The sequence below is a fragment of the Monodon monoceros genome, unplaced genomic scaffold (genome assembly GCF_005190385.1).
Source record: "Monodon monoceros isolate NGI ecotype Baffin Bay Population unplaced genomic scaffold, NGI_Narwhal_1 Super_Scaffold_12, whole genome shotgun sequence".
Lineage (NCBI taxonomy): Eukaryota > Metazoa > Chordata > Mammalia > Artiodactyla > Monodontidae > Monodon > Monodon monoceros.
The window spans coordinates 156,518,653-156,545,203 of NW_021703768.1; the positions used below are offsets into that span (position 1 = coordinate 156,518,653).

Below are 26,551 nucleotides of genomic sequence, written 5' to 3' on the forward strand. Positions count from 1 at the left end.
TGACCGTTGGCGCTGAGGGGAGGAGGCAGCGCGGCCGCCGCCGTTGCGCAGATCCGGGCCGCGGCTGTGGGGAGGGCGCCGGGGCCAGTGACCTTCCGGAGGCGGGAGCGAGCCAGGGGGCCCGGACGCCGAGCGCCTTCGCCGCCGCCGCCGCCATGAACAACTCGGGCGCCGACGAGATCGGGTGAGGACGCGCCGGCCCGCGCCGCCGCCTCGGCCGGCCCCCGCCCAGACCCGCCCGGCCCGTCAAGGTCACGCCGCGGGGCCGTGCCGAGCCGGCGGCCGGGAGCCCGGGGGCGCGATGGGCCGGGGGCCCCTGGGGGGACCTGGGGGTCCGGACGCCCCGCCGCCTCGTGGCCGGGGACCCCGAGCGGGAACCGGGGGTCCGGGGAGTTCTGTGGGTCCGGGCGCCCCGCCGTCTCGTGGCCGGGGACCCCGAGCCTCAACGGGGGGATCCGGGGAGTCCTGTGGGTCCGGGTGTCCCACCGCCTCGTGGTCGGGGACCCCGAACCTCCACCGGGGGATCCGGGGAGTCCTGGAGGTCCGGACGCCCCGTCGCTTCCTGGCCAGGAACCCCGAGCCTCACCTGGGGGGTCCCTGCTGTTTCCTGACTGGGGGAGACCCCGCCGCCGAGCCGGAGTTTACCGCAGGGAGACCCTCGATCGGGAACCCGGGGTGTGGGGGGGTCCGGGGCACCCTGTCTGCCCCCGCGCCTGGATTTCTCGCTGGGCGGGGGGGGGGGGCGGAACCGTCCCCGTGCTCGTGCTTTTCCTCGGGGACCTCGAACAGGAACCTGTGGGGTCCAGGGAGCCCCTAGCCCGTGCACGAACTTGGCGGGTCAGCGCACGTGGCGGCCCGGTCGGTGGGGGGGGGGGTTCCAGTTCTGCCGCCGCCCAGCTTATCCCACTCGGGACTCAGCGAGTGCCCACTCCACCATCTACTCTCCTCCCAAGTGTAGTTTCGCAAACCGAAGGCCCGAGGGCCAAGGTCATGGGGGGCCGTCCCCGGTCTGCAAGCAGCGCACCCCGCAGTGTCCACCATCTCAGCGCCTCCGCGCCACCTGATGGGGTGTCTGCAACTGTTGTTTTTATGTTGCTGGAGCCCCTTCCTGCTCAGCCCCCACCTAACCCCCATGGGCGGGTTTAAGATAAAGAGAAAGAGAAACTTGGGAGGTGGACAGACAGGCTTGCTCCTGAGGTCTTTCTCCTTGGTGCAACTGTTAGGGAGAGAAGGTTTGTTATAGCTAAGTTTCCCTTTTAATTATAGTCTTGCCTAATGCTAAACGAGCTGGAGAGGAGAGTGATCCCACAGGAGCTAGGAAATCCCATTCTGCCCTAGTGTAGGGGTTTGGTCTAGTTTTCTTTGCAGAGACTGGTTTCTACAGCATCAGCGTAATTTTACGGTTAAATTCTTTTTGCGGAGATGGCAAAACAGCCTGGGCTGGGTTTCCGAGGCCTTGTGTACATTTCTCCGTGCACTTAGCGTTGAACAGATGTGGTGTTTACAAAACGCTTGATTTGGTGAGTAAGTCATTGTTGGCTGGTGGGTGGCTGGCCTCACTGAGCCCCTGCCAGGTTCCCGCAGCACGTTACACCATAGGACATAAAGTGTGTTTTGTGGGCTCCCCCTCCAGAACCCCACAGCATTTAGAGGACCAGAAAGAAGGCGTGTAGCTCCTAGCCTGCTTTGTTTAGGAAAGACGTACAGGCACTGGAAGTCTGAGCTGTGTGTCGGGTAAGTGAAAAGTTGCAGCGCTTCCGCTGGGAAACTAGGATGTGGGCAGAAAGAAAGTTGCGGCGAAAGGGGCAGGACCTGAGGGAGCGGCAGCAGGTCTTCCACAGCCACATGGGCCTCTTTTCCTGACAGCCAAGCCTTTTGCGGCCAAGAGGCTGACTTCTTTAGGCCTGGGCTGCCTTTTCTCTCGCCTGGGAAGGCAGGGAGCCTCCAGATCCAAGAGGCCTGCCCCTCGGTGTGCCCTCGAGGAGACGGCCAGAAAGGGGTCCCTGGCGGTTCACCCCTACAGCTTGTACCAACCCCTGGGAGATGGTGGAGCAAGGATCCAAGGCTGGGTCTGAAGGGTCCCACCCTTGGCACCGCAGACCCACCCCAGACCCATAGGCAGCTTGGGGAGGCCGCAGAGCAAGTAGCAGAACCAGGATCAGGATCAGGGACCTGCCTGGCCGCGTTTCCCTCGCCACCCTGGTGAATGCACCCAGGTTACCTGAGTTCTAAAGTTGTAGATGTCAGGTGTCCCAGAAACTTTATTGCTTTGCCCCAAAACATTGGTCAGTTTCTGTTTTCTGTGGGAGGCTTGTTTCCGTTTGCTGTTGGAAGTCCGGGTCCACCTTGACTTCCTTACTCTGTGTGGCTGTTCTAGTTCAGTGCTCGTGACCTCATCCGGCTCCCTGGTGATGGGCCCTCTTGGAGTTTCCCGTGGGGGGGGAACCACCGTTGCCCACTTGGGGTGGTCACCGTGTGGGAGCGTGCGTCATGCTCAGACGAAGTGGTAGCTATGTTATGGGGATGTGACGGTCTCACTGATCGCTGACGACACCCACCCTCCCCTCAGACTTCCTTCGCTTTGGTGTCTGGTCAGCCCCTCCCGAGCGGCTCCCAGGCCAGAGGGGCGGTTCCACTGTCGAAGGTACCTGCATCCTCAGGAAGTGGGTGGATGCCTGGGGTGCCGCCCCATCGGGGATCTGCACTTTTGAGTTTGAGCCTTTGAAGGCAAAGCTTCCCTGCGTCTGGACTGTACAGGGGCTGGTGAGGCCACTGCTTTTAGTTCATGTTTTCGTCATCTTGGTTGTCACAGTGGCCCGAGCAGAGCCGGGGCGGGTCTTGAGGGCAGAGGTCCAATAGGAGCAGCAGGTGTCACGTGTGGCCTCGTGGAGCCAGGTGCCACGGGCGGGCAGATGTCCTCCCTCCTGGGCCGCCCGGCGGGACAGGTGCTCACCTTGCTGAGGGCCGGGGAGCGGTCAGGGTTGTGTCCCGGTCTCCTCCGTGGCCTTGGAGAGTCAGCTTAAAGAGGGGTCCCCGGACTGAGGTTCTGGGGGCTGACGTGTCATGGAGCCGGAGAGGAGTTTGAGGGGGGTTTTATCTGGCAGATGTGGTTCTGCTGGCGTTCCCCCGGGCTGGTGAGACAGGGACCCTTGGATGTGACTGAGGGGAGGGGAGGGTCCCAGGGCGAGGAGGGACCTGGGGGAGGGGAGGGAAAGCAGCACTGGGTCTCTGGAGAGAGGTGTGGGCACGGCTGCTCAGGACAGAAACGCGGGAGGTGGGTGATGGGGGGGGCACATGAGGGCTCAGGTGACTTAGCACTGGAGGGGTCCTGGGGTGGAGCCTGTGGGTCCCTCATGGGCGTGGCTCTTTCTGGAATGGTTACTTGCGGAGGCTTTGAACGCAGAGAGCCTTCTGTTGAGCTCTGGCTGGCCCCGTGGGTGTAGACCGGGAGCACGCAGGGCCGAGCTTCCTGAGGCCTGTGGGCGTGAGCACACTTTGGGGGGGCTGCTGTGTGGTGGGGCAAGAGGTGTCTCCTGCCCTGTAGGGGTGGGGGTGGAGGGCGTTTTCTCTGGGGCTTCTCTCTTGCATTTTGGAGCTGTCTTGGGCTCTGCAGGGTGTGGAACAGCATCCCTGGCCCCCACCCCCTCGATGCCAGAAGCCACAGATGTCCCCAGACGTGGTCCAGTGTCCCCTGGGGGCAGGATTGTCCAGGTGAGACCCCTGTTTGGGAGCATTTGCTCTTTGAGGCCTGGTTCCCAGTGTGTCCATGCCGCTCGCTTCCGTGGGTTAGGACGTGTGTCCCAGGGCTGTTTGGACGCCTGTACAGTTGGCTGTGAAGCTGGGGGTTGCTCTGCTTGACTCCCTTCTGGTTCTGGCCGTTGCAGTGGGCCCAGCACCTGGACCTGGTGGCGTGCTGCCCTCTGTGCGGGGCCCCTCCTCAGAACCCCTGCCCTGGGTTGCGCTGGACCTCTGTAGCTTCAGCTCTGACCCCTCCCTTGGCAGGGCACACCGAGGCTTAGAAGGGTCAGGGGACTCGGCCAAGGTCACTCCCAGGGTGGCCAGGCTAGAATTGGGGGCACCCCTGCAGGGGAGCGCGGCTGTGTTTCGGCAGAGGTCGCTGTCTGGGGGACTCCGGCCGGCGGGGGTTGGTGGGCTGTGGTGTCTTTTGGGAGCTGGCGCGCCTCCCACGTGCTCAGCGAAGGTCAGCCCAGGCTTTCCATGTGTTGTGCGGCCCCATAGTTTGTGAGAGGTGATCTCACCGGCCGGTGGAGGGAAGCCCGGCCTTCGGAGTGAGATCCCTGCCCCGACCACTGTCTTTGGGGTGTCCAGTCTGTCACAGCAGAAGGACTGGAAGTGGGGTGGCTCCCTGGCTGCAGAAAGGCGTGAACACAGGCTGTCGAGGGGAGGGCTGCCTGCCGGACCGTGTGAGGGGTCCCGGCCTTGGCCCCCTGTCCTCCTGGGTGCGGCATGTGGTGCCTGCCATGGGCAGCCTGGGCCGGGGAAGCCACCGGAGCCTGACTTTCTGGTGTACATACCACACAGTTGCCCTAAAGTACCCAGAGCAAGGACAGGGGAGTCATCCAGAGCAGGTTTCCATTCAGCAGCCGGAAGAGGGTGAGTGTTTCCCAGACCCCAGCACCCAGTCACTTGTGCCAAACCCCTTCCTGGAGGAAGGCAGCGATCCCATCCTGGCAGTTGGGGTGCATACCCCGGCAGCCAGCGCTGACTGCAGACCTCCTCTTGGGTCTCCAGGGATGGAAGGGTGTGACAGAGCCAGGAGGTCCCCTGGGGGCGGGGCGGGGTCTGTGGGAGGGCCCCCCAGTTTCCAGCTTCAGCTGAGTGATGACTCTGGCACCCTTCATAGCAGGGAAGGGCTGGAGAGAGGCTGCCACGCAGGGTCAGCTGACCCTTCATCTGCTGAGTTGTGTGTAAACGCCCAGAAAGGCCTGAGGTCATCTGGTGCCAAGCAAGTCTGTCTGGGCCACCCCCCGACGGCAGCAGGGTGGGCAGAGCCCAGCGCCCTGTGCAGGTGTGTTGGCTGTGATACCGGCGATGGCGCCAAGTCTGCCTAGAGCCCCCAAGTCCCTGCCACCGCGAGTCAGCGAGGTCTCCCTGGGCCTTCCGGAACCTTCCATCTGCAGACAGGGAGCAGGAGGAAAGGAAATATATAAAGCACCCAGCACAGCGCTGGCATGGGGTCTCCGGTCACATAGAGCTCTCTCCTGTGCCAGCTGTGCTCCTGGCATCTTCTCAGGGGTGAGCAGCTTTCGCCTCCTAGTTTATATAACTTGGGACTCGCAGAGCAGTGACAGGAGCGGGGGCACAGTCGCCACGATCTCCTCACGCCGGCCCCGCTGCATGCTTTCCATGCCACGTTCCAGCCCTGTGCGCCTCTGGACGCTCCTGTGTGTCCTGTTTTCCAAGAACAGAAACATTTTCTAAATACAGCACAGTGATAAAATCAGGAAGCACATATCAACACCATATCATCATCTAATACACAGGGCAGATTCCGGTTTTGTCAATTTGCACAGGTGATGGCCTTTCTCTCTCTTTTCCCCTTAACATCTGATTTTGAAATTTAAACGAGGGCTGGAACCTGGACTGGTCAGACCGGTTCCTTCCTCCTCAGCGGCATGGGGGTTGGGTTGCTTGGAGGGACTGGCTGACAACCTTCCTGTCCTGATCACATGCAGGCTAAACAGAGGTGGGTATTCCTCTAAGTGAGTTGGCGTTTGTCTCAGGTTTTTTGAGAATGCTCCAGCTCCTTTGTTTCTTCAAGCTGCTTTTCCACAGCAAACCCGTTTGTGCTTGTGCCCAAGGCCTGGGCACAGAGGCGGTCCATTGCCAGCCTCAGGGCCCTTTGGTCATTGCCTGCCTGGGTGCCAGGCCCTGGGGCAGTGGGGCATAGCTGCGGGCTGTACTCCCCAGGGTCTCTGGGAGGCAGGAGGAGCCTGGTCTGACCTCGCAGGGGTGCGTAGGGGACAGGACAGGAAGGTCACGAGGCCCAGGTGTGAGCTGGCCTCCCGATGCAGAAACGCGCTCTGTGTTGGGGGACGGGGGCATGTTGAGGATGGCAGGGGCCACCTGTCTGGGGTGGGGAAATTGTTTCTTCCACACTGATTTTCTCTCCCCCAGGCAGAAAGCCGCAGTGGGAGGGACCCCTGAGTGCGGCTAGGGCCACTGCCCTGCAAGGGTCTGTCCTTGCATCCCGGCTGCCGGTTTTCGGGCGCTCGGGGGCTCAGCGCGCTCAGCCTCGGGGGGCTGTTTTGTCTTCACGCCAAGCAAGGTGGGGTTGGCTGTGGATGGGCACAGTGCCTGGGTGCTGTTCCAAGGGTGACGGTGTCATTCCTTTCCCCATGGCGGCAGGTGGGATGGAGAGCCCCGTCCCCTGCCTGCCCTATCACACCTGCCCCGGATCGGGTTGGGAGCCTGCAGCACAGGACACCTCTCCGTTCACTTAGGCCCAGCCAGCCTGAAAGTGGCGGGCAGTGGAAGGCTCCTGGGTTCTGGACCCGCCCTGGGACTATGTGGACACTAGGCAGGGAGGCCACCGGAAGTTTTCCTCTCAAACATTCTAGGGCACCTGTCCAAAAGGACAGCCCGGGCCACCCTGCCACGTCTGAGCTCCAGGGACCTCCCCAGTGATTTGTGGGTCCTTACTTGTGACCACGTGCTGCATATCCCAGCTTTGTCCTAAAGCCCTCATCCCCGCTGTCGTCTGAGTTTGTTGCGTGGGATCTCAGCTCTGGACTTGGAAACCTTTGGTGTTTGCTGAGCAGTTGGGAAGCTGCCCCGTGATCCTGCTCCCAAACTGGCACGGTAGGGGGTGCCGTCGGTCTCTCTTTTCTTACTGTGGTTGAGGTCAGCGTGTACATGCGACTTGGGATGTTCTAACTCTCACTCCCGCCCCGTGGGCAGATCTTGGAGGCCTCTTTCATGCCTTTGACTGATGAGGCTGGGCCATGGCCGTGCCCCGGGTTACCACCTTAGGGTAGGCCAGATGGTCGGCACCTTGGGCAGAACCCTCTTTTTTTGCGGGGGGCGCTGTGCCATGCAGCCTGCGGGATCTTAGTTCCCCGTCCAGGGCTTGAACCCAGGCCACGACAGTGAGCGCCGAGTCCTAACCACTGGATCACCGGGGAGTTCCCAGGGCAGAACCCTCTTGACCCTGAATGTTTTCTCGTTGCATTGCAGGAAGCTCTTCGTGGGCGGTCTTGACTGGAGCACCACCCAAGGTAGGTGCGAATGGACCTCGGTCTTTGGATTGTGTGAATTGTCTTTAATTCCTGACTTATTTATTGTCTTGGTTTCTGGGAAGGGGCACTTGATCAGGAGTTGATGGGGGCAGAGATGAATGATGGTGGGCTTTGGAACTTGATCTCGTCCTGATGCTTCATGGTCATGGTCATGGTCACAGTCGGGGAGGGTGGCCAGCTCTGAAGGCAGAGGCTGTTGGCGTGTGGAGGTGGAGCCAGGAGGGCTAGGGATCCGCTGGCTCTGCCTACTTAGCTGTGGCCTTTTTTCTTCCCGCGGAGATGGGGTGCACCTTCCCTTCCCTGGCGCCCCGTCCTTCACCCTCTCTGCTGCCCCCATGTCAGTGGATCAGCCAGTTTAAAGGTTACTAGTTGCACACTTTACAGGTCAGGCTGATGGGCTGGGAGTGTGTGACCTGCCTAATGCCCTGCTGTGCATGTGCGTGTGTCTCGATCTTTGAGCAGAGACGCTGCGCAGCTACTTTTCCCAGTATGGAGAGGTCGTGGACTGCGTGATCATGAAAGACAAGACAACCAACCAGTCTCGAGGCTTTGGGTTCGTCAAATTCAAAGACCCAAACTGCGTGGGCACAGTGCTGGCCAGCAGACCACACACCCTCGATGGCCGAAACGTGAGTGCCGGTCCCCGAAGAAAGCTCTCTGTCTTGTTGTGTGTGGCTCCTGGGCGTGCCTCTGTGCCCGAGCTGTGGTGTGTGTGTGTCGAGGACTGCTTTCCCGTGGGGTTGGTTTGAAGGGGTTAAGGCTCTGAGCTTAGACTGGGCGCTGGGCCAGGATGCGGCCCGGGCCACCTGATGGGCCCTGTGCCCCTGGCCCTGCTGCTCACACCTTCTCTCTGGGGGAAGCAAGCCTCCTGTTCACTACTGCTCCTTTGAAACTTCCAACAGATCGACCCAAAGCCCTGTACGCCTCGGGGGATGCAGCCGGAGAGGACGCGGCCGAAGGAAGGCTGGGTAAGGGGCTGGGGGCTCCTGCTGGGTGTCCCGCAGCCGCTGATGCGAGGGGAGCTGTGTCTCCGACCTGGGTCCTTGCTCACTCAGACTGAGCAACAGGAGGGCTTCCAGCATGAGGTTGAGCAGCTGAGAACGGCTCGGGTCGATTCGGTGTTGGAAGTTTTTTATCTTGTAGCCGAGAAGTTTCTTATTAGTCTACCTTGCAAACGACGGCTCACAGCCATCTGTCGTTAGGAACCTTCCGTTGTATCCGCGCCGACTGCTCCTGGCCCCCCACCCCCCACCGCTCAGCGCTCTGCTGACTGCTCCCCTCCAGGGAGGAGGCCTGCTGAGTTCAGAACCCACCTTGGGACTCTGAGCTGCGTGTGCCCCCCGGCGCCAGGCCAGCCGTCACCCAGAGTGCCCTGTCCTCGAGGAAAGCCCTGCTGGACGGGCTGGCCTGGGGGCTGTGCGGGGCTGGGGCCTGGGCACCTGCACTTCCATCAGGGGCCTCAGACCAAGGGCGTATTTTTCCCGCTTTCTGTTAGGAAATATCAAATACAGAAAAAGAGTGGTACAGTGAACACCTAAATAAAACACTGCCCAGATTCATCAGTGGTCAGCATCAGTGATCTACACAGCCGTCCCTCGGTGGGATCTGCGGGGACTGCTTCCAGGACCCCCGAGGTGACCAGAATCCACAGACGCTTAAGTCCCTTATGTAAAATGGCCTGTAACCTACGCACGTCCTCCTGTGCACTTTAAACCATCTCTGGATGACTCATGGTACCTGATACAGTGTAAATAGTTGGCTGGTGTGCGGCAAATTCAAGTTTTGCCTTGTGGAACTTTGTGGAATTTTTTTTTCTGAATATTTTTGATCCACGGTTGGTGGAATCCAAGGACGCAGAACCCGTGGCTGCGGAGGCCGGCCGTGTGTGTACCCACCTCCGCGCCTGCCCCTGCCACTGGCACCCTGCCCCCACGCCCAAAAGTGCAGCCTCTGCGTCCCCAGCTGCTGGTGTCTGGGGGGGTGGGAGGAGGTGGCAGCGCGGGGTGTCCACAGAGAGCAGGGTCCGGGCCAGAAGGCGGAAGAGGTGGCAACTGAGCCTCAGTTACCAGAGCTTTCCCCTCTCCACCGTCTGTGCGTCACCAGCTTACACACTGCCCCTGGAAGCGAGCCTGGTCTGCCAGTTTGGTTTGTGCAGGCCACCCTGGTACTCGTTCTCCCCTCCTAAAGCCCTGGGTTCCACACCGCAGAGCTGGCAGGCGCCATGGGTGGGCGTGCTTGGGGCGCCCCATCCTCTGTCGGCGGGTGGACGCGTTCATTCGTACAGCGGCCGTTGCGGTTTTCTGGACTCACTGGGCTCCTGGGGTGTCTGGTCTGACCTTCAGAGGCCATACCGTGCACAGCAGCGGGGAGTGTTAGGAAGTTTCCCCACGTGAACTAACCATCTTCTCCTCCTTGAAACAGCAGAAAGGACCCAGGAGTGATAACAGTAAATCAAATAAGATATTTGTCGGTGGAATTCCTCACAATTGTGGTGAGACAGAGCTCAGGGAATACTTCAAGAAATTCGGAGTGGTGAGTTCTCCCTGCACCAGCAGCAGGTCGGTCAGGGCGGGAGTGGCGCAGCCCTGTGTCCTGGGGAGGCTGAGCCTGGCACAAAGCAGACCAAAGCCCCATCCATTCCCTGCGTGGCCAGTTACCATCCCAGGAGAGGACTTACTGTAAATGGGGCAGACTGACCTCCTGGAAGGCCCTCGGGTCGGTTGTAGCCACTGTGGTGGGAAGCGCTAGATGGTGTCAGGAAGAAGGGGCTGGGCTTGGGTGAGGCTTCCGCCCCCTCCCCTAGGATGGGGGGCGGGTGGGTTTGTTTTCTGGAAGAGGCTAAAAAACTTTGGGGAGCTGAGTTCTAGCGGGGCAGACAGGACACAGGCAGGACTTAGGGGGCCAGTGGGCTGGGAGGCTGTCCCCTCATCCGAAGCAGAGACACGAAGTCCCCCCAGGCTTCCACCGGCCACGCGTGCCCCGGCTGCAGCGTGGTTGCCTGGTGGTACCTGTTTGTACCCAGGGCCTGGCAGGAACTTGTGCGGAGCAGACGAGGAAGGGAACGTGGTGGCCCAGCCAGGCCAGGGACTCTGATCCCGGGTAGGAGGTCCTGGCTCTCGTCTCCCCACTGGAGCGTGGGGCCTGGGCCCCTGGTGACCCGCCACCTACCCTGCCCCGTGAGCACCCCTCGGCCTGCTCTCGGCCCCGTGGGTCTCAGAGCCCAGGAAGCCGGCCTTTTGCCTCGGAACTTCCTGCACTCGGCAGGCAGTCCCAGGCAGCGGGGGCCGGGAGTGTTGTAGGCAGATGTGCCTGTGCCACCTGCAGACCTGGGCCCTCAGACGCCCATCTCCCTTCCAGGTCACGGAAGTGGTCATGATCTACGACGCGGAAAAGCAGAGGCCTCGAGGTAAAAGAGATGGAGTTTGTCCCTGGCCTTCCCCTCAGATGGCAAACTATCTCACAATTAGGTGGTGGTTGTAGCGAGCCTTGCCTCAGGAGAGGGTGGTTTGGAGACTGAAGTCCATTCCCACGCAGCCCCAGCCTGTCTGCTTCCCAAGGGCAGGCGGTACAACCTTTTTTTTTTTTTTTTTTTTTTTTTTTTTTAAGCTCGTTCTTTTGAAGTTTTTACAACTTGGCATGAATTTCAACATGGTTTATGTTTTTAAGGGTGTCCCGAAAGATTAGTCTTTCTTTTAAATTGTGAACTTCCTCAATTACGACCATCTCCTGTTTTAAGTTCACTCCAGCGAAGTCAGGAGTCTCATTTCATGTCGTCAGGCTAGGTCTGCCCCAGCTCGGCTTGAACGTGGAGTTCCCTTGATCCATCCCATGCTTTTTTCTTCTTTTCTTGTTCTTTTTTCCGTAAGTCCCCTAAGTCGGCGGGGCGGGTGGGAGGAGGGCAAGGAGCCGCCCCAGCGCACCCACACCAGCCTCCCCCAGCCGCCACCTGCACGTCCACTGTGGTTTGCGGGGCTGGGACACTGGGCGCCCAATTTCCGTGCCCTTTGTTTTTCTTTCTTTTTTTTTTTTTTTCCCCCTGGCTGCTGCTATTTGTCCCTGCCTCTGTCCCTGTTTTGGTTCCTGAACCGCTTTTGGGCCGGCCTTGTGAGCTAGGTGCGCCAGGCCCTACGGCCCCTGCCCAGCCCCTCGAGGCATCCAAGCGTGGCCGGCGCCGCCCACAGCATGCGCCCGCCATGCTGGAGAATAGTTTGCCATTTGAACCTCATCCTCCTCTTCCTCCATGATTAAGTAACGTATCCTCACTTCATGTCGATTAAGCTGTTAAGTCTTAGTCTTAATTTTAATGTAGACGTACATGCTTAGTGACATACTTAAGTGTTTCATAGTAAAGTACAGTAATGTTAAGTAAGTTGTTTTTCCTTTTCTCTCTGTGAATTGTTTGTGATTAACGATATCTCTTTAGATTTCTCTTCTCCAGGTGCTAAATTATATCACACAGGTACAGGCCAGTCCCGCAGTCAGAGGAGGGAGCGGGCTTTGCTCCAGTGGGGTGTAAACGAAGTTTCAGTGTGTTTCTGTTCCGCTTCCTCAGCGGTGATGTCGCCTCTTGACAGACAGACGCATCCCTAGAAGCCCCGCCCCGGGGCTCCTTCCCCACGACTCACCGCCTCTTGCACTCTAAGGACCGCGAGCCCTGTGGCTTCAGACACTCCTGCACTTGGAGAAAACGTTCACTTTTTCACATGCCGTTCATCACCCATGTTGTGTTCCACCATTTGCCTCTGATCTTGGGACGCCTTGGGACGCGGGGGTCCCGAGGCTGCTCTTAGTCACCCCGTGGGCCGCCTGTGGTCCTCAGCCCGGGCCCGGGGGCGCCAGGCGGCTGGGGCGGGGTCTGGGCAGGAGGGGCTGCGGGAGAGCGCTCGGGGCTCGCCCCTCGGCCCCGTTCCCGTGTAGCTCCTGCCATCATCCTCCGCCGTGGGGCTTGGCGAGTCCCCGCGCGGCCCCCAGTGCTAGGCGGGTGGAGTGTGGGAGCTGCGCCAGAGCCAGCAGTTGGTCAGCGGGCTCCCCGAGAGCTCGTCCCTACTTTCTCTCCTTCCTGAGTCTTCTCCGAAGCCTCCCTCCCTCCCTCCCTCCCTCCTCCCTCCTTCCCTCCTTCCCTCCTTCCCTCCTTCCCTCCTTCCCTCCTTCCCTCCTTCCCTCCTTCCCTCCTTCTCTCCTCCCTCCTTCCTCCCTCCTCCCTGTCCCTCGGTCCATCTGAGGCTCCCTGTCCCCGCCCCGGGCTCAGTCCCCACACACCTCAGCCGCTGCCTTTGCTCCCTCATGCCCTCCCTCGTGCCTGCCACTGCGGCCTGTCTCCTCCGGTCTGTTCACATTTCCTCCCCACGCCGTGTGCAGGTCCTGTGTGCGTGTGTCACGCTCAGGCACGCGCGTGTGCGGAGAGGGCGCGCCTCCCTGAGAGGCTGCCGCCTACCGTTCTGAGCTGCCTTCCCTCCTCCATCCTTCTCCCACCACAGTCCTGCCAGGAGTCTTTCCACACGGTCCACACAACTGTGCTTCCGCATCCTTCTTTGCTCAGCTTGAGAGGCCTGGAGGCAGCTGCTCCTTCCTGGGCGCTCCCTCCCCTGCCGCCAGGGGCTGCCCCCGCCCCCTGCGTCCACCTCCGCGGTGCTCCGTGCCCCTCCCCCCACACCCATCTTCCGCCCCTTCTGGGCCCTCGTCCTTCCCCTGGCCTGTCCTTTGTTGTTCGGGGTCTTCCGGCAGCTGGCTGCCTGGGGGGCCTGTAGTGCTCAGCACAGATGGGCCCTGGGGAGCCAGAGCAGCAGCCTGAGGGCTGGACACTCCATGCTAGCCAGGCAGCCGCGCTCACCAGACCAGCAAACTTCGTTTATACTGCACTCTCTTGTGTTTGGGAAACGCTAAATTGTTTTTCCCTTTGAAATTGTCCTTTTGATGACATGGTGCCTCTTGCTCTTGCTGCCGACAGCAGTGTTTGACCTGCTGGAACCCACTGTGGCCTGTATCTCTGTGTATTTATGCAGCTACGTATAGATAGACACCTGTATACATACGTACGTTACCTTGGCAGGACTCCTCGGGCTTACCCAACAGCGTTGGGCAAGCTTGGCGAGGCTCTAACTGGTAGAGACGTACCTCTGTTAAGGCGCTAGAACAATGTACGGCTGCTGTCAGCACTAGCTGCAAAGCGACTGCCAGCCGAGGGGGAGGACCCTGGGTTTCAGAAAAGCAGAAGCACACCCACGACACACTTGGGGCTGCCCGCCAGCCGGGCCCTCACCGCCCTGCTGTCCGGGCTGCTGCTAAGATGCGCCCCTGTGGTTCCAAGGTCATCTCTGTGGAGGAAGCGGCGTCTGGGCTGAGACGTGCTCATGCCCCACAGCCTCGCACACTTGCTTCGCTGAAACCTTCGGTCGATCCCTCGGCCCGTCCCTAATACTGTTCATCATCCTGTTTTGTGTCACAACACCCTGCTACCTTGATTCACTCTTCGTCGTTGGCTAGGTTTTGGATTTATTACTTTCGAGGACGAACAATCAGTGGACCAGGCTGTCAACATGCATTTTCACGACATCATGGGCAAAAAAGTGTGTAGTTGTAGTTTTATTTTACCTTAAGACCAAACTAAGTCTTAGGCAACCTAGGGATTTCACTGGAGAGGAAATCCCTTGACAGGAGGAGGGCCGGGCTAGTCATCCCGGGACCCCCAGCTGGGGGTCGGACCCGGTTCTGGGAGCCCCTGGCTCTAGAGCCCCTGGGGGGCAGCCGGCGGGGCGGGCAGGCTGGCGTCCAGTGAAGTCACGGGTTGCCTCAGGCTTGGTTTCAGTGACCACTCCTTCAGATGTGTGTCCCCTCCCCTCCCCTCCCGTCCCACGCCGGCCCCGTAAAGTGCCGGGCCGTGAACCTTTGAGAACAGGTTCCGTGTAAAACTGAAGGCAACGTAAACATCCTGAAGGATTGGTTTCCAAATTGGGTCACTTACTGTGAACTCGGTACCGGCCACATGCTCCTGATAGTTCTTAACTCCATGCAGTCAAGTGACCTCTGGTGTTTCATCTTCATACTGTGTTGCTGCCACGGAGGGAGCCTCTCGGGAGGTGGCCCGACCCCTCATTTTCCGGCCCTGAGCTTGCTGAGAACTCGGCTTTCACCTGAGTAACTGGTGGGGGGCTGTGCAGTCGGCCAGGCTGCCGCCCCTCCCAGGCCCTCGGCTTGTCCTCGTCCCCTCGGCAAGCCCAGCCCTTCTGCCGGAGCCCTGCGTCGGCTGAGACGTGGAGGGAGTCTGGCCCCAGGGGCACCCCCCCCCCCGCCCCTTCGCTTTACAGATGGGCGGCTGACTCAGTTCCACGCGAACCTGACTGTGCAGGAGACACAGTCATGCTCTCAGTTTGAGACGTTCATTGATGCTCCTAGTTTAAGGTTAGCTTGCAGATTCCAAGGGTGTGCGCTGTTATGAACACACGTTCAGAAGAGCCCGTGTCCCATGTTTTAAGGTCCTGTGGCGTTTACAACTGGGGAGAAGTGAGGTCCTCCTTCAGGGACAGAGAGGCCCGCTCAGTGCACGGATCTGCTCCCAGGGGGAGAGTCCAGCTCCAGCCCCGTCTCGAAGGGCTGGGGCCCACCTGTAATTAAAAGCTAAGGGCAGAATAGGAAGACTAAAAGAATATATATACTTCTTAAATCACAGGGCTGCTTTGCTTTGTAAGCAGGAACCAAATTCCCTTAAGGAAAGTGTGAAGACTCATTAATTTGAGTTCTTTGAAATGGGTCCTCTGGTCCTGCTTTCGCACCGCCCTGAGCTACTGGGGATTTTGTTCCTGTCCATGGAGCATCCTCGGGGCATCGGAAGGTGGGGTCTTTGTGCCTCTGTCCCCCGCCTGTCTGTCCTCTCCCAGGAACGCCTTTAGGTAGAATTGATGGGATTCTGAATACAGGATGCTTGGCGCACCAGGCTGTGAGACCCCAAGGACGACTCCAAGTGAATTCATTGTCTCTTTCTCCTTGCTAAAATTTATCCTACAAACAAGAATAACTGGGGATTCTAGAATGCTAACGCAGCCCTGGAATCGGGGGTCTTTGCTGTCAGTCGGCCCACATTGGAAAGGCTGTGTAGGCGGGGCTAGGCCTGGTGGGATGGGTACCTCGGTCCCCTTGTCCCACCCTCCACATGCTGTGGCTCCTGGCACGTCCAAAAGCGGAAGGGTCCTGGGCTGCTGACCTAACACAGTATGAAGATTGCTTACTGATTCAAATGTCCATTTTATTGCATGTTTGTTTACTTTTTTTGTTAGATGTAATGTAAGATTCTCTTATCACATCCATTCCCTCTGACATTATTTTGAGTTAATTGAGATTCTTTAAGCGTTAGCCTGGGGAAGGTAAGTCTTTATCTTCCATTAGACATTTTAAATAAAAAACCTAAGTAAACCAACTGTGTTTCTCAGGTATGAGCTGAAGGGCGAAGGCAGGGCGGGGGCTTTGGAGAGGGCCTGCACGGCTGGCTGGGGGGGCCAAGAGGAGGGCCACGATGGTTGGCCTGAGCCTGACCTGCGTGAGCCTGGGTTGACACTGCCCCTTAACTTGACTGAAAGGCCCCTGTCACGCACAGAACTCTCTGCGGACTCTTGGCCCTCAGCCCTGCTCTGCAGTGGGTGGGGCTTCATGTGACTTACAGTTGGATCTGTTGTACCTGAGAAACATTTTTTAGACAAAAGAATTTTAAAAACTTTTTTAAGAAAAAAAGTTACTGGCCTAAATAAGGTTTATAGTTAAGTATTTAGTTTTAAGTCATAATAAGATGCTAAGTGTAGTTGTAAGTTATCTGAGGGTGTGTCTGAAGGGAAGGGGGTCTGAGACCCTCAGCATCTCCCTAAACCAGAGCTCGATTTGTCTAGGTGGAAGTTAAACGGGCCGAGCCACGGGACAGCAAAAGCCAAGCGCCAGGCCAGCCGGGGGCCAGCCAGTGGGGCAGCCGGGTCGTGCCCAGTGCCGCCAACGGCTGGGCAGGTCAGCCCCCGCCCACGTGGCAGCAGGGGTATGGCCCGCAAGGTAAGGCTGGCGTCCCTCCCGACGGGCCCATCCACAGCTGAGATGCGCCCACTGGCACGCGTGCGGGCTGTGGGGGCCGGAACCTGCGCCAGGGCCCCTCCCTGTCCAGGGCTGGGTGGGTCTGTCCCATCTGCCGCCCACGGGCGCTGGGAGTGCTGGGCTGGTGCCTCCGGCGGAGGTCGGAGATGTGTCTCCAAGGGCAGGTGCCACGAGGCCGGAGTGGGAGATGGACGTGGCTGACTGTCTCGCAGGCTCTGGTCGGAGGCTCTGGGGAGAGCGGGGTTTCCACCCAGCGGGGAGGAAGCATGGAGTCCTGCCTCTTGAGCCCTTTGGGTCTATTCCAGCTCCCTGGGCTGTGGGCCCTCCGTGTGGGGCTGGCAGAGCTTTTACGGACAGCTTTGCGGGGAGGCTTGGGGTGGCCAGGGGCCCCGAGCCAGGATCCAGGAGCCTCCATTCCCTTTAGAAACCTAGAGAAGGAACACTGTACAGGGAAGGGCACCGGGCGCCCCCAAGCTCATAGACCCGTTTCTGCATGGCCCCAGGCTTTATTCCTGGTCTCTCCAGGGCTGGCTTTTAGAATGGTTTTTATTGCAAAACAAGCCACGGCTGTAGGGGACCATCTAGTGAGACCAGATGCCCTCACACCCACAAGCAGGGGAAGAACCAGCGCTTGGCCGGAGGCCGCCCTGGCTTCCTGCCTCCCAGCCTGAGTCCCACACATGCGACTGAGTCCCTGCTCTGTGGGCGTCCCCGCCCTCCCGACCGAGGGGCTGCTTGGAAGGGCTGGGGCCATGCGACCCAAGGAAGGCTCCCCTCTGACGTCTCCCCTGCACCCGTGATGCGTCAGGACACCAGGTCCCGCGGGGGGCGGGGGTCCCCAGTCCACGCCACGGCGCTGACGCAGCACCCACCCCTCTCTGTTTTCCCCGCAGGGATGTGGGTGCCAGCAGGACAGGCGATCGGTGAGTCCCTGTTGGGAGGAGATGGAGAGAACAGGGTGTGAAACTGGTGGATGGGGCTGGGGGCTTCTGCCCGCCCTCATCCTGCTCTCTGTGTTCCAGGTGGCTACGGACCGCCCCCCGCAGGAAGAGGAGCCCCCCCGCCGCCTCCGCCCTTCACCTCTTACATCGTGTCTACCCCTCCTGGAGGGTTCCCTCCTCCCCAGGGCTTCCCCCAGGGCTACGGCGCGCCCCCGCAGTTCAGTAAGTGGCCGCGGGCCCTGTTGGGGGGTGGCGGGGGCGGGGCTGGGAGTTGTCGGGCACAGAGACCCTCCCCCTCCCCCACCCTCTTGCTCACCTTAATCCCTTGGGACCTGCTCTCCGTGCTTCACTTGAGGGGGCTTGATTCACTTGCTTTGTGCCCAGCTGTAATTGAAGAGGCGCCCCTGGAGGGCTGGGGCGGGCCTTCAGTCCCCCAGCACCGTGGGTAGAGGGGGTGTGGCCACACGTGGTGACCGTGTGTCGATCAGGAAAGAGAAGTGCCTCACCTGATCCTGTAGGGCCGACAAGCAGCCACTTGAGTGTGTCGTTTGGCCGGCAGGAAGTGTCTTCTGCCTTCCTTCCCTCGTGTTCCTTGGGGCGGCGTGCTCAGCAGCTCCCTGTGGCCAGGGACCCGGGACCGGGCAGTGCAGCCCTGTAGCCCGGACCAGGGCCTGCGGGCCACCTGATGACCACGCGTCCTTACAGGAGGGGCGCCTGCTCCCGGCCCAGCCCCCGGCCAGTTTCATTTCTGATGAGGAAGAGCGGGGCGCCCTTCATGGACGGCTCACAACTTCCCACCTTCCCAAGGCCACCGGGCCTGCGGCCCCGCCCCGCTAGGCGTGTGCTGCCAGGCTGGCCACTGGTCGGGCTCTGCCCGGTGGGGGTCGTTTCCTCGGCTGTGGGCCCGGCCTGTGGGCGTCCTCGAGGCCTGGCTGCTGGGTGGAGGTGGTCTGGGCGGCTCCCTGAGGGCGAGCACCGCGTCTGTGTCTGTCTTTCCTGTCTGCCTGCAGGTTTTGGCTACGGGCCTCCACCTCCCCCACCGGATCAGTTCGCCCCCCCGGGGGTCCCCCCACCACCGGCCACTCCGGGGGCTGCACCTCTGGCCTTCCCGCCGCCTCCGTCTCAGGCCGCCCCGGACATGAGCAAACCGCCGTCGGCGCAGCCCGACTTCCCGTACAGCCAGTACGGTGAGTGCTTCGCTCCCCGCATCCACGCACCGCGGCTCGAGCGGGCCTGAAGCAGGCGCTTGGTTTCTGGGGTCTCGGCCAGGGCGCTGGTGCGGAGGAGCATCCACGGCTGGCAGGCGTCCGGGGCCTTGTGCCTGGGGGCGCCCCGGTGGGCCCTGCCGCCTTGGGTGTCTGGGTTTGTAGGGCGCAGGGCGGGTGTGAGGGCCGTGCGACGTCAGCATTGTGCGTCCCCAAGGGTGCTTGCCAGGTGGATGCTGGAGCCCGGGGTCCGCACCCATCAGAGGAGCTCCTGTGGGGACAGGGTGGGCCTGGGGCTCTGCTGGCGCTGAACAGACGCCCCCAGCACCCCTACACCGCACGCTCTTGTTCCCCTGGAGGCCTTGCCCGGCCGTGGTCCCTGAGCATGTGGGTTCTCGCCTCACCCGGAGCAGGACGTGGCGGTGGTGGCGGGTGTGGGGTCGCCGGCCCCCGGTGGGGGTGTGCGAGCGACAGCGCGTGTGCCTCTCCCCGCCCCTGCTCCTCTGCCGCGGCCGCCTGGGGCAGTCAGCCTGGTCTCGTCTCTTGCCAGGCCTGGGTACCTCTTCTCCAGAGCCGCCAGGCTTCGGCCCTCACTTTGTTTACACTCTTATGGTCAGGCTGAGCAGTGATGTGGCCTAGGTAGGTGGCGCCTCCTCCTCCACGGTCCCCACTGCCTGCGCCCGGGCCACGATGTCGCCTCCTCTGCCATCCTGGGCGGGGGTGGACTCGGCGGTGCCCTCGGGGACGGGCCCTTGCCGGGGCAAGGATCTCGGCCGGCCACCGCCCGGCTAGCCCCGAGCTCTCCTTCCATGGGGCAGCACGGTGGGCGTTTGGGCCCCCGGGACGGCCCCCTCCACCGCGCATGGTGTGGGTCTGCTCCTGCTTGGAGGAGGGGCTGCCCAACCTGGAGGGGCTGTGCAGGCAGCACCGTCAGGGCCAAGCTCTGTACCTGTACCTCAGGCTGGCCTGTCACGTTTCCTCCCATCCTGAAATCTGTGCTGAGTCCATCCTGTGGTCCACCCTGTGGTCCACCCGAAGACAAACTTTCTAGAAGCCTGTGGTCCACCAAGGCAGGCCAGATCATCTGTGTTTCCAGGCTCAAGGGCCTCTCCAGCCGTGAGGGCAGGGCAGTGAGTGGGGAAAGGGGCTGAGAGCAGACGGGACAGACGAGGGGTCCGAGGGGTCTCAGAGCTGCTTTTCTTTCTGTGCAAGACAGCTGCCCAGGGTCCTGCCAAGGCTCCCAGGTGGGCCCTCCACCCTCCGGGTCCATGCCTTGCCCCGCGCAGGGCCCTGGCCATGGGTGCCAGTGGGAGCGGAAGTGGTCCCAACTCACTGAGCCCTTCCCCGCAGGTTACGGACAGGACTTGGCGGGCTTCGGACAGGGCTTCTCAGACCCCAGCCAGCAGCCCCCCTCCTACGGGGGCCCCTCGGTGCCCGGCTCGGGGGGTCCCCCCGCCGGCGGAAGTGGCTTTGGACGCGGTCAGAACCACAACGTACAAGGATTCCACCCCTACCGACGCTAGCCGCAGCACCTTGAGGATGTCGGGCGGCTGAGGCCAGGATTCAAACTTGTGAACTCGTGACAATCACAAACTTGGGGAAAATACCAACTGGAGCGTGGGGGGCTTCTGGCGGTGGCTGTGGGCATCTGGACCGAAGTTTTTAAACGTATTATTTCTCTAACCCATCAGCTCAATAAAAAAGTCACTGGTTCAACAACAGGGTTAAAAAAATTCTTCAGCTTTAATTCAAAACTTCAGGTTTCTTTTTCTTCCTTTTTTTTTGCAATTATTTTCCTGAGCCTTTATTTTACCGTATATTGTAAACTTTTATGTTAAAGAAAAAAATATACATTTACAAATTGTGAGATTTTTAAGAGAAATTTTCTACAATGTATACTCGCTTATTTTTTAATTTAAAACAGGGTTTCTGTCGGCACTGGTGGAGGTGAGGGGCGTTTTTAGTCCCTCACTCCTGGCTTTGAGGGTTGGGACTCGTTGGTCCAGAAACTCTGGGAGCTTAAAGAAGAAATCTACTGAGTGTGTTTTGTTTTTTGTTTATTCTTTGCTTTTGTCGACTGGCGTGCCTGGCCATGTCTGCAGGTGCGCCGTGGGGCCGCGCTCGCCTGCGTCCGCTCTGGCGTCAAGGACCAGGAGGAGGCCGGGCCAGCCCATCTCCCGCGCTTGGGGCTTTAGGGCGTCCCCGCTGACCGGTTTGAATAAAGAAAGTGCGTTTGGATTAGAAACCCACGCTGTGTCTGTTATTCCCTCTGCTTAGAGGAGCCCCTTTCCGTGTGGGGAGCCCGGGCCCTCTTCAGCAGGTCTGGGGCTTTGGGGGATCTGGTCTGGTGGTGGTGGGGGGCCTGGTCAGAGCTGCAGACGCACTGTGAGGGACCCTGGGTCCCAGGGTTCAGAGGCCACTTGCCAGGCTCCGAGGAAGAGACGTCTGCACACACGTGGGTGGGACTGGCCAGGCCACCCCCGCCCCTGCGGGAGTGACACCTGGACTGTGGCCTTGGGCGGGCCGCTCATCTTTCCATGAAGTGGGCCGTGGACATGGGTTGGGGCTGTCGGCACCCCCAGTTCAGGGCCGGTGGTGTGCAGCTCAGGGAGCTGAAGGTCGTCATGGTGGGCACTTGGTGGGGCCCAGCTGTTGTTCACAGGGCCCGAGAGGCAGGGCCAGGCCTGGGCAGTGGAGCAGCTCGAGTCCTAGCCAAGGGGGATCCCAGAGATGCAGAGGGAACCTTGGGGGCCAGGGAGGCGGGGTGGGACGAGTTCCCACCTGCAGAGTCTCCTCTGCCACGTGAAGTGACAGGGCCGTTCTGTCGTCGTAAAAACAACAATCAAGATTTCAGGACATAAATCCTGGATGGCTCCAGTGTGCCAGGCTTGAGAATGCGGTGAACTAGACAGCCGGAGAGCCCCAGCCCAGTGCACTTTGAGGGGGAAGGGAAGCTTGGCTCAGCCCAGAAAGCCAGTGAAACGGGCATCTTCTCCCCCAGACCCAAGACGACCCTCCAAGACTGCACCCCTCCTCCTCCCATCCCTCCGGTTCACAGAAGCAGCAGGGTCAGGCAGAGTGGGGGGCCTCGTGCCCGCACCCTCCAGTCCCCACCGCGTGTCGTCGCATTGTTAAAAGTTAGCTCCTTACATCAGCAAGATGAATTCTCTGCAAAATTACAGTCTCTTGGCCAAAGGGTGCCGTGCTATCATTTAAGGGCCTTCCAGCCAGCCAGGAGCTCCCAGGACCACGTTTGCCTCCGTAAACTTGGGCAAGCCCGCTTCGCACCTTCACACCCTGATAGACACTTCCTGCGTCCCAAACACAGTGATTGTACCCCACTGGGGCACGGAGGGACGTCCCCTCCGCGTGAAGCCTAATTGGTTACCGCCCCCCCCCGCCCCGCCCCGTTGTGGAAATGGCTGAGGAGGGCTCAGACTTCCCGTCCCCTCCAGGCCAGCCCCAGCTCCCCCCAAAGCCACTTGGTCGGTAGGGGGCCGGAGACAGTCACCTCGTGCCCCACACGCAAACTGAGTGAGGGCAAACTGAGTGAGGCGCGGTGGAGTCATGTGGTGGGGGGAGGGGAGGGCATTGGCCTTTTCTCTTGTTTTATCTTCTCATTCCTACCTCAGGGCCTTTGCACATTCACTCCCTCTTCCAGGACCTCAGCCTCCCTGCAGGGCTGGTTGCATCCTCTATCTATTCATGGGGCTTACTCCTGCCAAATGTTTAACTGTTTTCTATGTATCACGTCTTTTTGTTCTTGTATGCCTCTGTTACGGCTTTCTTTTGCATTCAGTGACTATTTTCTAGTGTAGCTAGAAAATTAATTCTTTTAATTTTTTTCATTGTGCTTTTTGAGTTTTTTAGGGGGTTGTTCTATAGTTTACCACACACATCTGTTGGGTTGCTTTTTACTGTGACAAAATATAAGATTGGTAGGGGACTTCCCTGGTGGTCCAGTGGCTAAGACTCCACACTTTCACTGCAGGGGGCACAGGTTTGATCCCTGGTCAGGGAACTAAGATCCACATGCCACGCAGCCAAAAAAAAAAAAAATTAAAAAAATACAAGATTGGCCATTTTTAACTGCTTTGTAAGTGCACAGCTCAGTGGCATTAAGTACATGCACATTGTTGTGCAACCATCCCCACCATCATCTCCAGAACTTTCTCTTCCCAAACTGAAACTCTTAACTCCCCATCCTCCTCTCCTAGCCCCTGACCCCCACCATCTACTTCCTGCCTCTATGGATTTGGGTCCTCTGGGGACCTCACATGGGTGGGATTATACAGTATTTTGTCCTTCTATGTCTGGATTCTCTCACTGATGTCCTCAAGTTCCATCCACATTGTAGCATGTGTCAAAATTTCCTTCCTTTTTAAGGCTCAATTATATTTCACTGTGTGGGTGGACCTCATTGTGTTTATCCCTCATTCATGGATGGACACTTGGGTTGTTTCCACCTTTTGGCTACTGTGAATCATGCTGCTGTGAACATGGGTGTGCAAATCTGTTGGAGTCCCTGCTTTCAGTTCTTTGGGGTATGCACGCAGGAGTGGGATTGCTGGGCCACATGGTACCACATACATCTTAATGTACCAGAATTGCCTTCAGATGGACACTTGTTCCAGTGACTATTGAAAGCGTACTCCTATATAGCTCTCATCCCTCGGCCCGTCCTTGCTCTTCTTGTTAGACATATTACATGCTTATGTGTTGCAAACCTAGCACTGCAATGTTGCAGTTGTTACTTTATATCGATATAAGTTCGTCTGTTAAAGGCTGGCTGGTCCCTATCAGGGAAGCCGTTTCTGACCATCTGTGCAAAGCCACTGTCCCAACCCCCCGAGTTTCCTTTTGGCTCAGATATCTGTATGACCTTGTTTCTTACGGGTCTGTCTCGCCCACTGGGACGCGAGCTCCCTAGGGGAGGGCCAGCCCCGAACCCAGACAGCGCGCTTACTGCAAACAGGCACTCCATAAACACTTTTTTACGTGGATTTCATTATGGAGATTAAGGAGCACGAATATGAGTTTCCAAAACGGGCGGCGACGCGTCCCACGTCCCCCAGTTGAGGAAGGGGCTCCCAAATACTAGGCGGCCGGCTCCAGCCTGGGGGGTCCGAGCACCCAAGGTTGGCAGAGGCTCCTTTATTCCTCGCAGCCAGCGCTCTGGCCTCCGGACAGCAGAGGGCGCGCGTCCTCCGTTGGGAAAGCGGAAGCGCAAGCGCGCGCAGCCCGGGGGCGGGGCACGTGAGAGGCCGCGAGATAACTGCGCAGGCGCAGAAAGGACGATCTTTTCTGAAGAGCTGACCAGATGGTGAGTGCTGTGGTTAGTGTGTCCGTCCCGGGCCCATCCGGCGCCATCCGAGCTCTGGGCGCGCAGTGGAGGCCGGGGTCAGGCCGCGCGGCTGCGGCAGCCTCCTGCAGGCCTCTGGAACCGCCGCCGGACATGGGGGCGCGGGGCGGGCCTGCTGGGTGTCGGAACGACCCGGGTCAGGGAAGGCCTGTGTCGGCCCGCTTGTCCCAGCCGAGCCCCCGTGGCCCCGGGCCGCCCCAGGACGGGCCCGAGGTGGTGCGTCCCCGTGGGCTTCCGTGCCCGGGAGGGCCGCACGTTTCTCGGTGGGAGCCGCGGGCTCGGTTATGCCGCCGCAGGCTGGGAGATGGGTCTCGGGGTCCCGCTCACCAGTATCCCGGCCCGCGCAGGCGGAAGTGGAGCAGAAGAAGAAGCGGACCTTCCGCAAGTTCACCTACCGCGGCGTGGATCTCGACCAGCTGCTGGACATGTCCTAGTAAGTGGCGGCCGGGCAGGGGAGGGGGATGGCGGCGGCGGGGGTGCCCGAGGGCTGGGGGCTGCAGCCTGACCTGCGGCCGCGGCCGTAGACCGTGTGTAAAGGAGAGGGCGGGGCTGCGTGCGGATAAAACTCCACGTGGAGACGTTGAGGATCGAATTTAAAAGGATTTCTATGCGTCCTCTTTGGACGTGTTTTCGTCCACTCGGAAATGTAAACGCTGTCCTAGCTCGCGAGCCTCTTGAGATCGGGCAGCTGCAGGCTGGGATTTGGTACGTGGGCGGGAGTTTGCCGATCTCTGGTATAAGGTTTGGCTGGAGGAGATGGAAGCTTTTAGGCAGGGTGGGTGCGACGACCTGGCCCCCAGATGGGGAGGGAGGCTTGCGGGCAGCCAGGGACGCCTTTTTTCCTGGAGGTGTACGCGGGTCTGGCTCGGAGGGGCCGGCTTCCTGGGGGCACAGCACAGGGTCCTCGTTGGCTGTGGGTTTCTCAGGGTGGCCCCGCTCCTGGGTTCTTGAGGCCTTCGGGGCAGAGCAGTTTGCCCGTGAAGTTCGGCGGCTTCGCCGCCTCACCTGAGCTATCTCTTTTCCTGGCTCGGCTTCCTCGTTTGTAGACAGCGGGGGCGGGGGGCGGTTCTTGAACCGGAGGGCTTTATCCCGAACATTCGGCGCGGGTGCCGTGGGCCCTGGCAGGGCTGCGAGTGTTGCTTTGGGGGCCCTACGGGAAGCGGGAATGTCAGTGGGCGGGCGGTGAGGGTGAGCCGGGTCTCAGGCCTCCCGCTCTGTGCGCTGTGCCTGCAGTGAGCAGCTGATGCAGCTGTACAGCGCGCGGCAGCGGCGGCGGCTGAACCGCGGCCTCCGGAGGAAGCAGCACTCGCTGCTGAAGCGGCTGCGCAAGGCCAAGAAGGAGGCGCCGCCCATGGAGAAGCCGGAGGTGGTGAAGACGCACCTGCGCGACATGATCATCCTGCCCGAGATGGTGGGCAGCATGGTGGGCGTCTACAATGGCAAGACTTTCAACCAGGTGGAAATCAAGGTGCGTGTGGGCTGTGCTGGGCCGGGGTGGGCGGGGCGTGGCCACCCACGCCCGCCTGACCACCCTGCTCCCTTCTTCCTCAGCCTGAGATGATCGGCCACTACCTAGGCGAGTTCTCCATCACCTACAAGCCTGTGAAGCATGGCCGGCCCGGCATTGGGGCCACCCACTCCTCCCGCTTTATCCCCCTTAAGTAGGCTGCTGGCCAATAAAGGTAGAGACTCGTCTAGTCCCGAGTGCGACCAGTCCTTCCCACGTGTGGTGCTTCCGGTCCACCCCCCAGGGAAGGGGGCTGGGCCTGGTCACAAAACCTGGAGGCTCAGGTGGGTCACGGGCCATTGTTGGACAGCGTGTGGCCCTGGGTTTCCTGCTGTAGACACAGCCCCTCCGGTAGGCTGAGGCTAGGGAACGGGTGGGTTGGGCTCTGTGCTAAGTCCCGGGATGTCCAGGGGCCTGCGCTGCCTGCATCGGTGCCTCCTCTCGGCTCTCCCTGTGCTCCTGATCAGCTTCCGAAAACCACAGTAACCCCGGGGCCCCGAGCCTTGGATTGAGCCTTCCTGGGGTGTCCTGTGGGTGGGGTCTCCACCGTGTTCCCTAAGTCTTCCTGGTCAGATCTTGTTTCCTTCACGATGGGAAAGATGGCAGATGCCCCAGTGGATGGACAGGCACCGTGACTGTCCAAGTAGCAGTGAGGCCCTGAGGGGTCCCTACGACTTGCTGATGGGATGTGGAAGAAAGTGGATGGGACTCCCAGGTTCTGGCCTGATATACTGGAAGGCTGGAGTTGCCATCAGCCAAGGTGGGGAGCAGGGGGGTGTCCTGCAGGTGGCCTTTAGGCACCCAAGTCTGCACCTCAGTTTAGAATGTGAGGGGCGGCCACAGTCCAGCCATGGAGGTGGGGAGGAGATGGTTGAAAGGAGCTTCTCCCCCTGTGACTGCTGCTCTGGGCTCCTTTTCCGGAATTTCAGTTTTAACGTAATTTGCTTGTACTGTTACATCTTGGTCTGGAGTTAAATTGAACAGAAAGCACAGCTCATCGTGTGTAACCTCGAGTGGAGAAGGCAGGACACAGATTGCGTGACAGGATTAAGCACTCGGGTTGGCCCAGTTTGGCAGAAGGACCCAAGTGCTGAGACTAGATTCTCTGCAGTCTGTCTTATGTCCCTGATTCATGGAGGGCTCCTTTAAACCCTTAAGGAGAAGAGAGCAACCCGTTAGGAACAGGGCTGATGTATAAACAGACAGACGTC

At 60.0% G+C, this 26,551-nt stretch overlaps 2 protein-coding genes across 11 annotated transcripts; both read left to right on the forward strand.

The window, feature by feature from the left end:
- DAZAP1 (DAZ associated protein 1) lies at positions 1-20,716 on the forward strand. 10 transcript variants are annotated; one of them, XM_029218480.1, is made up of 13 exons: positions 4,835-5,256; positions 6,582-6,822; positions 7,198-7,238; positions 7,722-7,888; positions 8,162-8,227; positions 9,681-9,791; positions 10,617-10,665; positions 13,743-13,825; positions 16,133-16,286; positions 17,219-17,248; positions 17,348-17,488; positions 18,277-18,453; positions 19,822-20,716. In XM_029218480.1, the coding sequence occupies exons 4-13, from the start codon at positions 7,775-7,777 to the stop codon at positions 19,992-19,994; spliced, it is 1,098 nt and encodes a 365-aa protein (XP_029074313.1). In that variant the 5' UTR covers positions 4,835-5,256; positions 6,582-6,822; positions 7,198-7,238; positions 7,722-7,774; the 3' UTR covers positions 19,995-20,716. The 10 variants fall into 10 exon arrangements, with proteins under 10 accessions (XP_029074310.1, XP_029074308.1, XP_029074307.1 ...); XM_029218479.1 differs by lacking the exon at positions 4,835-5,256 and adding an exon at positions 6,128-6,289; XM_029218477.1 differs by lacking the exons at positions 4,835-5,256; positions 6,582-6,822; positions 19,822-20,716 and adding exons at positions 1-184; positions 19,022-19,110.
- A 3,019-nt stretch (positions 20,717-23,735) lies between these two features.
- RPS15 (ribosomal protein S15) lies at positions 23,736-25,549 on the forward strand. Its single transcript, XM_029218507.1, has 4 exons — positions 23,736-23,794; positions 24,181-24,266; positions 25,067-25,301; positions 25,385-25,549. The coding sequence occupies exons 1-4, from the start codon at positions 23,792-23,794 to the stop codon at positions 25,496-25,498; spliced, it is 438 nt and encodes a 145-aa protein (XP_029074340.1). The 5' UTR covers positions 23,736-23,791; the 3' UTR covers positions 25,499-25,549.
- The last annotated feature ends 1,002 nt before the right edge of the window (positions 25,550-26,551 follow it).